Source organism: Numida meleagris, chromosome 2 (assembly GCF_002078875.1).
Source record: "Numida meleagris isolate 19003 breed g44 Domestic line chromosome 2, NumMel1.0, whole genome shotgun sequence".
Taxonomy (NCBI): Eukaryota; Metazoa; Chordata; class Aves; order Galliformes; family Numididae; genus Numida; species Numida meleagris.
In genome coordinates, this window is record NC_034410.1 from 123,464,363 (window position 1) to 123,476,304 (window position 11,942).

The following is an 11,942-nucleotide window of genomic DNA, read 5'->3' on the forward strand; positions in this document are numbered from 1 at the left end:
TTTGTCTATTCTAGAAGGTGCTTGGGAATGCAGCTACCTGAAATACTGTGCATAGTTTTTGGTATGTGTGTATAATAATTGTCTTTTTACAGAACACAATGCAAGTGAAAAAATTGTGCTTTGAATTTTGTTTCTGTGCTGTATTTCTCTTTAAAACTTATATTGACAACACTCATATGGAAATGATTATAAAAACATCTGAATAAAGGTAACTTGTTAATAACTTTATGTGTCAGAATTGTTCTCACTAAAATCCAAATGACATTTCATCACGTAGAAAGTGAGTCAGAAGCTTATCTCATAAAATTTCTATCTTGGGTTTATCTTTTCAAGAACATATTTCCCATCTTTCTATCACTCTTAAGCCCTACTTCCCCAAAAGCATCATTTTCATAATAGGCTTTATAGTGGATCCTGACATCATAGAGGTTGAGTCATGTGAAAAAAAAAAAAAAAGTGAGATATCTATTTGATATTGCTTTAGAAGAAATAGTCTTTAGTCTTACTCAGCAGATATATCCAATAGACTGTTGTGTACAATATGATTTTGGAGAGAAGGAGTTAACTCTGATGTTGAGAAACAGAATTCTTGTGTATTGCACTGATTTTCTCTGGTTACTCTGCATTGGATTCATTTTCTTTGGTATGCTAATTGTTCATTGCTTTTATTTCAGTGTGAGCAGAACACATTACTCTGTTCATTCTCCAATGGAAGTTGTCATGGTGAGTTTGTTATCTATACATTATATTAAAACCAGGATGGATGTAAGTGTGCAGAATAGCTCTGGATTTTTCTATTTATTTCTAGGTGAATTCAAATTGTCTGGATACTAATATTTTTTCAGATAGATCACACATTCAGTGAAGCATGAGTGCTAACAGTTGTTAAACTCCATTAACCTTGGCCGAATGGGTCCTGGTTTTAATCTGTTCTTGACTGACTTTTTAAGATTTCAAAAGTGAGGAGCTAATGAATATACATTTTCTGTAGGAGTCTCTGCTTATTTCACACAAATCACCTTGTGCATACTGATTCAGGTATGGAGTGGGAGGATCGCTAAGAACATTGCTACCTTTCTTGGTCTTCAGCCAAAGGCCTAATAAACAACTTTGTTAAACTCTGCTCCTGAGTTGTTTTTAGTTCATGGTAGGACTTGAACATTAGTATGCAAAACTAAAAATAGGATGAGATTAGAAATCTTTGTGGTCTTTTAAGGCACTGAAGAACTCCGTAAATGTCAGCTGAATAATCAGTGACACTATGGCCACCAATACAGTACAGTATAACACAGTTTGCTTTCAATTAGGGATTATGCTGGATGATTCTACTCATCCCACAATTTATTGGGCTTAAATCAAACCAGAGCACACACGTTCCCATGGGATAGCTGCAACAACCTTTTGCAGAAGATACTTTATATTGATGACTTCATTGTGGAGGGAATTCAAATTCCGTGTTTATTTAAAACACTTACAAACAGTGAGACCACAGTAGGGAATCTGATCTGGGGGCTGTTTTCTGACAGTTCACACTTATTAACTAGGCTCATGACATTTTTATGATATTGCAGTGTTTACTTTACTTGGGTGTAATAGAATGCTTTCTGCAACACACAGCAACATAATGATGATGGCTCTTGAGGACTATACAGTGCTGTACTGTAAAATAGTAAATGAGTGATCAGCATTGTATTTGTGAAAAGTCTTTTGGAAGATCTTGTCTGTATGCATTTCAATCTTCATTTGGTTAAGTTGGTTTCTTCTGTTACAGAAATCGCACACAGCACAAGACCTCATTTCTGGTTTCCTTGAGGACTTAATTATTGTACCTTGTACTGAGCAGAGTAGGGTGACTCTTCATGGAAACTTAAAACAAAAACTGGAGAGAAAAAAAGAGAAATCCCTGGCAAAGGATAATAAAACAAGGGGCTTAAATTTTTAGGAAGGAGGGGAAAAGGAAGACATAATCCTTGTTCGTACAGAGTTGTCCTGGAAAACGTGGCAGCTTTGTCCAAATCTTTCCCTTCTGCCTCTATGGAATACTGATTTGACATTGTCTATATCGGCACTATGTTAAATAGCTTCCGCTGCCTTTGCCCAGTTGTTCAGAGAACCCATAGGTTTGTACCTACACTCCTTCCACTGAAATGCAGGATGACACCTGGTGGGAGAGTCGTGTGAGATCCAGTCCAGCATTGCCTCTGTATATGCATTTGTACAGTGTGAGTGAGCATGGCTTGACCTTCACAAGGTTTGTCAGAGAAAAGATTTCTGAGTATAATAATACCAGAAGTTTTTCATATTGTGCCAGCCTAACATCAGCTAAGCACAGTTCATGTGTAAGGTGACCTCTGTGCTGGGATGCAGCATTTCCAGGCTGAAGCAATTGGTATTGTTATCCTTCTGTCCTTTCCTATTTATTTCCTTCTTTCCTATTTATTATTTTTTCCGCTATTCTGAAGTAAGTAATGTGCAGTTACATTTATTCAAAATCTATTCTTGAACTGTCAAACATTAACTTTTACGTAAGCAATGTAACAACCAAAAAGGGAAAATCAACCCCAGGACATTTTTTTAAGTAAAACTTTTGGAACCATGCAGATATAATTGTGTATGTGCTTTGTGGAGAGAATAAGTAGCAGAGATAGAAAGTTCTTCTGTTTTGGAGACAAAGGAGGTGTATAGAAAAGACGACAGTGAGCAGCGCGGCAGACCTCATAAATCCTTCCTGGGTTTCCACTACAGTAGTGCTAGGCTGCAGGTTTCCTTTGAAATTCCTTATTTATGTTTGCAATGCATTTATTCATGTACATTGGACTGCAAATCTCTGGAGGTGCAAATCCAAAAGGCTCTGACTCTCAGACTCCTGTCAGAAGGGAATCAACACCATTATAAATCTGCATGATAGGGAAATTCTACACCCCTTCAAGATTTTAAAGTCTTTTCCTCTGCTGTGTCAAAACTATCTCTATTAACCTATCTTTGCTTTCAAAATAACTCTCCCTTTTTGAGTTTTATGTTTTATGATAACTGATATTAAAGCTGTTATTTGTCCACAGAGCAGTGTAAATAAAAATGTACGTTATTTTCTCGTCTTCCTTTTATGGAAGCCAGGAATCATCTATGTGCTAGCTCAGGATACACTTACTATAGTGTGCGCTTAGATTAAGCACAAATTGGCCAGGGGCTGAAGAATAAATCTAAGACCTTCACAAATTTTACATTTTTTTTCTCTAGCATCAATATGTGATGGTGTATATATGTGGAAAATAAGCAGACAAAAAACAGGGAAAATGAAACACTCCACTTTACAGACTTTTCTTCTTTATAGGAGAATATTAGTTAAAGCGGAAGAAAGCATTTAGGTACTACAGAAATGAATGCCATATCAGAATCTGTGAGAGACATTTGCTCTGTGAATCCCATGTGAACTTTCCCAAACAAGCTAGGCTCATTTAGAAATTTAATGTGAAGATGAACTTCTTTTTTTGTCCTTGAGAGACTGTTTCTGTCTAATACATCTCACTAATAATGTATTCTGCCTGTCATCACCTCATCCCGTTGCTCTGATGGTACTTCATTTGTGCTTTTAAATTGTGCCATTTGCTTAATGCATATCCCAGTACACAATAGACAAATTTTACTATGATATTTTGGGCTCATTTTGTTGAACTATCATTATTCTTATACACATTTCTTGACTAATGCCTGGTAATTAAAATTTTTCTCCTCTATCAAATGCGCAGGTGAGTCGCTGCAGCCATGTCAGAGTGAGCGACGCATTTTGATATTGGACTGCAGTGGACTGAATTTCTTTGACTACACTGGAGTCTCCATGTTGCTTCAGGTATTAGGAACACCAGATACATTCTGTACATTAAAATATATAAATACACACAAGTTATTCAAGTCAGTTACTAGTCATATCACTCACAGTGGATAAAGGGGGTTACTCGTGGAAGAGATGACCAGAGATTTGGTACTCAACTCTGATTGTATGAAATTATATACAAATAATTTATATTTAATAGAGATGCATTTCTGAAAACACTCTTTTTAAAATTTTAACGCTGATTTATGTCATGTCACCCCATCAGCTTTAAAATTTCAGTTTTTATTTCTGTGAATTTATCTGTGTGTCCTCCTTTCTGCTAAGCCAGGGGTCTCAATGATCTCCATGTTGTCTTCTGTGGGTTACATACCTAGCAGGCTGGGTTCCTCAGGCATGGCAGAAGCTCCATGAAGCTCCCAGAAGACCAAGAACAGCAACAACAAAATCATAGATTCATAGAATCATAGAATTGCTCAGGTTGGAAAAGACCTTCAAGATCATCAAGTCCACCCACAACCTAACCATACTACCCTAACAACCCACCACTAAATCATGTCGCTGAGCACCACATCCAAACGGTTTTTAAACACATTCAGGGATGGTGACTCAACCATCTCCCTGGGGAGCCTGTTTCAGTGCTTAACGAGATAATGATCAGCTCTATACAGCAAATGAAAAAATATGTTTGAAAGCTACTTCCTATGTTTCCATTGGGTTTGGCATTTAATAGATTTGCAGCGGGTACAGATTTAATTGGGTGTACAAGGTTTGGTTCAGGTAATTTTTCTGTGTAAGACAGAAGACTGGATTTGAAGTTGGGTTTCATCCCAGGCCTTTTCTTATCCTAAGTGTTTTCTCAGTTTGCTGAAGTGCTTAATTGTTAAAAAAAAAAAAAAAGTGCTAAAAAAAAAGTTTTAATTTAAAAATACGTATATATGTGGGGACGTAGTCAAAATGAAAACTGGTGTAAATAAATAAGGTGGTGAGAGTTACTCTTTATTACTTCTCCCCTCAAAATAAAGAGCATTCAATAAAATTAGTAGATAAAAAAATAAGTAGTTTTTCAACTGATTTGCAAAAGACCTATGAGGCCTCAGAACTGCAAATTAAATCAAAGAGGCATTAGACAAATCTGTGGGACACAAATCCACCCTGGGCTATGGCATAGATGGAGGTGGCTTAATGACAAAACTGAGTTACTTGTAGGAGAAACACGCTCAACATGTTACACTCCTTCCCAGAATATCATCACTGCTGCTGAAGTCAGAGGGATTTTTAGTGTGGAACAGTCTTCTGGGTCCTTTTAAAAATAGGTTATACCAATGTTCTCACTGAATCACTTCTCTTAGAATTGTTCCACTTTACATGGGTTAGTTAAGCATTTTTTTTTTGCAACAGGGACTGCTTTGAATGCTTCTTCATCTGCCAAAAAATGCCCTACCCTCCTTCTAGAGTTATTTTCACTTTTTGTTACTTTCTAGTTTTCTGAATACCTAGTCTCTGTGAAATAGCACATTTTCAAAGACAGAATAAAGAACAACCTGCTGCAGAATGTGGCGTGCTAGCTATGGTCCTTATCTGATAGACTGCTGGAAGTTGGACTAGATGACCTTTAAAAGTCCTTTCCAACTCTAAGGATTCTATGAGTATATGAGTCTATAAGTTGCAAATTTTCCTAGATCCAGTTCTTGTCTTTGTGGGCTGGTAAGTAAGCTTATGGAGAAGAGATGGGAAAACCTGCAAAAAAGGCATACTGGGAAAAAAAATCTTAAAAATGTAATTTTAAATGGTACATTATTAATCAGATTTTGATGCTCTCCTGCTCAGCATGGTTCAGTGCTGTTCGTTTATGGAGGGGCTCTCTCTGGTGGCTGTTGTCAGTATAGCCTGAACTGCAGCACTTCATGCTCTGCTCATTTGATTATGTTTTTGTTGTGTATGGTGTTGGTATTTTAAACCCTTCTTTTTTTTCACATTTTCACATGTACAGATTTACATGGATTGTAAAAATAGACACATTGAAGTGTTGCTCGCGTGCTGCAAAGGCAAGTATCAACTTACAGCAAAACTTTTAACATGACATTTATATATCCTCCCTACTTTATCAGTGCTCATGCGTTTGTTTTGTTACAGCTTCCTTGATTAAAGCAATGCAGTATGGTGGAAATCTCGAATCTGAAAACCCCATCTTCTTTGAGTCTATTTCTTCTGCAGTCAATGCCAGTCAGATTCACAGGGTGAGGCTTACAGCAGGGGTAGGGGAGGTCTGGGGGCTCCTTGGGTGCTCACTGTGCTTTGATAAAGGGGAAGCTGGGGAAATGTCACATATTCAGTGAACCTGTTGTGCAGAAATGTTTTATCTGTATTCTCTGCAGCCAGTCCTCAATCTCTGGATGGCATTTACCACGTTTTTCCTGCTTGCACTCTCTTCCTGTCCCCTTTTCTCCTTTTGCAGTAACTTCTCCATCTTCTGTGCCAGATACAGAGGTGTGTTGTTCTGTTCATTAATCTGGGTGCATGCTCCATTGGAAAGCACAGTGACATTCCAGGATAACTAACACAGCCTCTTGGTGAGGCAAATTATCTTGTATTCTATCATGCATTGCAAAGCAACGCTCTGTTCCTCAGCCTGTGTTGCTTAAAGCAGCACACCTCTGTTAGCACAGTAACACGGCCCTGAGGTGCACATGTGCTAAGTAACAGAGAACCAAGATAAACTGAAAAAGGATACAGTGCTGGACTCACCAAAACACTTTTGGATCTTTGGCAGATTTGTTTGGAGCTAATAAACTTGTGTCTGCCCTGCAGTGCAGAGCGCTGTGCTGGCTTACCAGTGAGAAGAGGAGAGGGGAACTGTATGCGGTGGAAGGGAGAGCCTGAGGGAGAAGCAAGAAGAAAGGCTGTCTTCGAAATTGAGGCTTGAGGCTTGAAAGTGCATTTACTCATATATATTTGCTCAATAGTAATTGTTGCATTCCTTGCTAAACGACTATAAACCTGCTCAAAGACTCATAAACCATATGAGTCTTTTCCATTGTAATGTTTAGTGGGAAATATGTTGATAGGTGGAGTATTGAACTGAATGACTTCCAACCTTGGTGATTCTATGATTGTAATCCCAGTGTAACTGAGTGTGCGTTATAAGCAGTGTGCTTTCCTGTGGTTGTGTTTATGATTCCAAATAAGAGTAGAGCTCCACTCAGAGCCCTCTTCAAGAGACATTAAACTAATCACGCTCTGCGGTTTGTTTTCACTTTTCTCCCCTTTACTGTGATCTGGCACATTTTACTAACAAAATCAGAGTTGACCATGGACAAAACCACTTTCCATTGATTTTTCCAGATAAGGTGATTTTGTTGCTTTATGCCATTCATCCTCATCATAAAAAACTTTTTGATTTATAAGTCTTCCTAATGGTTGCAATTTCAAGCTAGCACTGTTACATCTGCTATTTTTACATGCATTTTTTTTACTAAGAAAACATGGTAATAATTTTTTTCTGTTTCTCACAATTTAGAAATACAGCAAGTTCAGTGAACAGAGTGAAGTGTGATGCCAACCCATCCAATGTGGATAGTTTCACCAGCTCAACTTCAGAATGAACTACACCATAGATTCTCCTTAGCTTTTTTTTCCCCAGGAGATATCATAGATGTTATTTTATATGCCATATATCTTTAGTACGCTCAGTAATGACAGATCTGCTATTCAGATCAAAGATCTTTCAGCTGCCATCACTCAGAGATTGTTCCTATAGTTTTTCTACAGTGGTTTTTATACTATTTTTATACACATTTAGAGACAAATTATTAGAAAGCAGATGTGGAGTACTGACTGTGTTTAACAGTGAGATATATTCTTTTAGATATCTTCTATTGTAAAATTAGTTTTAATATGCATCTGTAGCTTTGTGCATGGAATAACGAGACATTAGGAATTCTTAAAAGCACTGTGTTATAATCAATACATTATATTTGGGGAAACAATATACCAAAGCATACTTTGTTTCTGATGGTGTTATTTACCTTTTCGTTGTTCAAGATAGTCATTTATAATAACATCAGAACACAGCTAACATATCTTGCATTTTCCATACTTGGTTATTGTAGGCTTTTTTATGCCTGCCAAGGTCAGTGGGAGCACTATGTATTGAAAGAAGGCAGATGTATGTTGGTTGGATTGTCTCTAGTAGATGTCATGAGTAATTTTTTTTGCTATATTTTCAATGCCACAGGTATTCCTTAGCTTAGACTGAAGAGGAAAATTTGGTAATATTTTTCCAAAACTTTTTCTTGTTTTCAGCACAGAGTAGTCTGCATTTCTAGCTTGAGCTGTGAATCAGTCAATGCTGAAATTTGATTATGTGAGAAGTAAGTTTTATTCATTATCCAAAGTGCATTCATGTCAGATGCTGCAGTTGATTGCAAATGACTTTGACAGGTTATAACAGGCTATAACATTTGATTATTAAATTCATCAGACAATCTTAGTAATTTATGAACACTTTAGACACTATTTACATTGTACTTTCATTGTGGAAGAATCAGTTGTATGTCATAGCTGAATGGAGAACTCTCCAACCGCAAGCTGAGTAAATGAATAAAAGTTATCTTTTCTATTAAGTTCAGTATTTATTTTTTGATAGCTATATGTGTTTTCTGAAAATTTACAGATATGTTGGTTAAGAAAATTGTTAAAACATGGTTTTTAGAAAAGATAACACCTACCCATGAGACCTTCAGTTTTGTTCTGAATAATCTTGTTAATGGAGTAATAAAGGTGCTGTTAAAATTATTTGTAATGGCAATCCGTGATTGTAATGAAATCTGTGGCAACTCTGCATCAAATTAAAAATTCTGTTGTGCTAACCAAAATGGTTTCCACTGTCCCCAGTGTTCAATAGGAATAACTTTTCTACATCTAAGTGGATGTTTTGAGACAGGCATTTATTTCTCATTAGGTCAAAGACCTTCTTGTAGCATAATACTGTTTAAAAATGTGTTAAATCAGTGTAAGACTGCAATTTACATTGTCTTTATGCTGTGATTACTGCTTGACTGTCTCTCTGGGTATAATCAATAATGAAATACATTTCTTACCTTATAACCCTCAATTTCCTTGTCTTTCAGCATTAGGTTTTGGGATACTCATTATATTCCTGTATATTCCTCATTATATTCCACTTGCTCTATCAACTGAAGATGTTGTGAAGATTCAAGGAAGCACCCAAAACATTTTAGTTTTCGATTTTAGTATCAATTTCAAGCTGATATGGAGTTCAGTAACAATTTCAACACTTTTCTGTATAGACTGTCCACTGGCTTCCCTCAAGCTCATCAGGAAATATTAGACTGTAGATAGGTAGGAGTGTATCCCAAACCTCCCATTAGCTACACCATGTTTGTTCTTCTGAGTCGGGAGGGCAAGTGAGCCAAACACACCCTGCAGCAAAGAGACTGCACAAAGCAGTTAGCATTAAAGTATCACTCTCAAAACTAAGATGAGTTATACCCAGTAAGAATAAGGGGGTTTTGTTATTCTGCTCTCTTGAGACAGACATTCATCTTTCTACATTCCGGCCTTATTTACCTGCATAACCATAGGGACATTTCAGAGGAGTGCAGAGTTTTATTAATTGTGCTTGCATGCCTAAGACCGAGCAGCGTTACAAGAGCCTGGTCCTGAGAAGTGCTGAGTTCCCTTGGTTCCTGTTGGTTTTGAAGGTTTGAGAGGCTTGAGGAAGTGCCTCCTCTCCTAATGTGCTGTTCTGCATGGTTTCACCTAATGAAGCCAACAGAGGCTCTGGGCAGTAAGCAGTTCTGAAAGTCTAGCTATTCGTTCTGCTTCCTGTATGTGTACTGAATGCTCAGATTATATATTCCTTAATTCAAAGGATATGAATCATCTACATTATGAAAATCCCTGTACATTTTGGTATATTCTGCACTTTATAGGAAAACATTCAGATAATATTATTTTCAAGAGATGCTCAGTACTTGCATTGATTTTATTTGCTTATGTCTTTAGGAATATTCCGCTATTTTCAGGAATTAATTTTGTGTTAGATATTACGTTAAGTGAATGAAGAGTTTTCCCTCAAAATTTAAGATGTATTAATCAGAATATGTTAAAATGGAGATCTGATCATATGCTTCCTGCAGAATTTGTGTTTCACACGTTCCAAAACAAAGCAATCAAGGAGGAAAAAAAATTGAGTGCAAACTGATGTAAAGAAATGAACATAGTGACAATTACAAATTAGGCATAAAATATGTAATAAGGAAAAGACTGTTAACATTACATTTATGCAAATTAAATGTTTCTAATTCTCATCATATGTCTTTCTTTTTAAAGGTTATTTGCCCCGATTCTATGATTCAAGTGTCACAAGGTCTGATTTTAGCTGCTTTGACATAATTTATTTGACAGCTCTGTGTGCCATAAATATATAATGTAACGAGGAAAGGTATCTTCACTGTTGAATGAAAACATTAATGCGTCAATACTGTGTGTGAATACTGTTTGACATTTACTCGTTACAAAAATAAAATACACAGTATGCCTTGAAAATATGGCACTCCTATTTTTGGAAGAGATTTTCTTTGTCTACAGAAAGTAGCATCTCATAAATAAATGAACGAGTACACTTCCAGAGTGGATGCTAAATGGTGCTTTCATCATGAAGATGGATTTTCAGTAAAGATCACATAATCTGCATGTTTCCATATGTTTTACAATGCGTTTGATTATTTTTGTCATGTTTCAGTGTTGAGTATTAGCATACACAACAATAAATTTGTATGGAAATAAATTGCAATATGAGACAATTCACATGGGGAAGGAGGAAACTGTCCTCATTATTACAATACTTAGCAGCTTTTTTTTTAACCGCATTTTTTACTAACCCATCTGTAATGAGATACATTGTTTTCTTGAGACTCAAAATGTATTAAATGTATTAGATCTTCAGAACGAAAGAAGTTACATTATATTCAGAAGTTTGGCTTCCTCACATTTCTTAGGGTAGTATTGTATCTAACAGACATTCTTACCTCCACGAGAGGTACAGAAATCTCGGACTAATTTTCCCAATATTTCCACTATGCATATACAGTCATTTGAATGTCTTTTGCATCTACAGATGGTGCACACTGATGGTATATCTTATATAAAGTCCGTGGCTTACCCCAGTATTGAGGAAATTATGGGTAATTCCTTTCACGTCCCTAATAACTGTGATGGCATTAATGAAAAAGAGATTGACATTACCTTATAAATTTAGCCTCAAAAGTAGCAGCTTAATTTTTCATGCCTAGTAATTTATGAAAGCATTCACCTCTACCAAAATTAATGCATCATCCACATTTTTGACTTTATATTGGCTTGCAAAGTATAAATGACTGTCAGTGCCACAAATTCATAGTTGGTATAGAGCTAAATATTCTTAATGATAAAGGCTATTTTCTAGAGCTATGCTACCCAATGGCACCCACAAAATGGTGAGGCAACCACTCTGGAGTGAGATGGCTGAGTAGCACCAGTCTTTTTGTTCCCAGAACTGGTGTTGAAGTTCAAGGTCATCTCTCACCAGGGACTTGAAAGGTTGCCTGGGGAGCAACTCCTCCCATAAGAGGAATCCTCTGGCTCCATGACACTACTGGAAAGCATGACATTCAGAAGCAGAGAAATGGATGTCTGTAATTTTTTCCCAATGTGCTTTCCAATAGTAAAAAGGCCCTTTCGTGCTCTGAACCTTCAGGCGATTAAAGACTGAGAAGAACTGAGGGAGTGGATCATACTGCTGCATGGGCTGATTGTAAATGCTTTGTATCCCCATTGTGCTTTAAAAATGCAACCGCAATTTAAGAATTCCATAAAACTCCCCAGTGCTGAATTAAGCTGCACCTTATACATTCACCTAAATCCCACGGTCTCTCAATAATTGTGCATAGTCTTATATTCCATTTCAGAAAGAGTTTGATCCTTAACTGTTGCGAACAGTTGTGAGATTTTGGCGATCATAGTTTTTGCACTTTTTTTGCTTTTGTTCCATCACAGAGTTGCATTTTTCTTTTGTGTGTGTGATGTGGTAGCCTCGTTTTATAATCTT

At 36.7% G+C, this 11,942-nt stretch overlaps 1 protein-coding gene across 1 annotated transcript in view; it reads left to right on the forward strand.

Moving 5' to 3' along the window:
- Nucleotides 1–8,655, forward strand: part of SLC26A7 (solute carrier family 26 member 7) — an 82,592-nt gene extending 73,937 nt beyond the window's left edge. Inside the window, exons 15-19 of the mRNA XM_021388733.1 lie at nucleotides 675–723; nucleotides 3,747–3,847; nucleotides 5,823–5,877; nucleotides 5,966–6,069; nucleotides 7,350–8,655. Of these exons, the coding sequence (XP_021244408.1) occupies nucleotides 675–723; nucleotides 3,747–3,847; nucleotides 5,823–5,877; nucleotides 5,966–6,069; nucleotides 7,350–7,385 (345 nt within the window). The 3' untranslated portion in view covers nucleotides 7,386–8,655. The remainder of the gene's footprint in view (nucleotides 1–674; nucleotides 724–3,746; nucleotides 3,848–5,822; nucleotides 5,878–5,965; nucleotides 6,070–7,349) is intronic.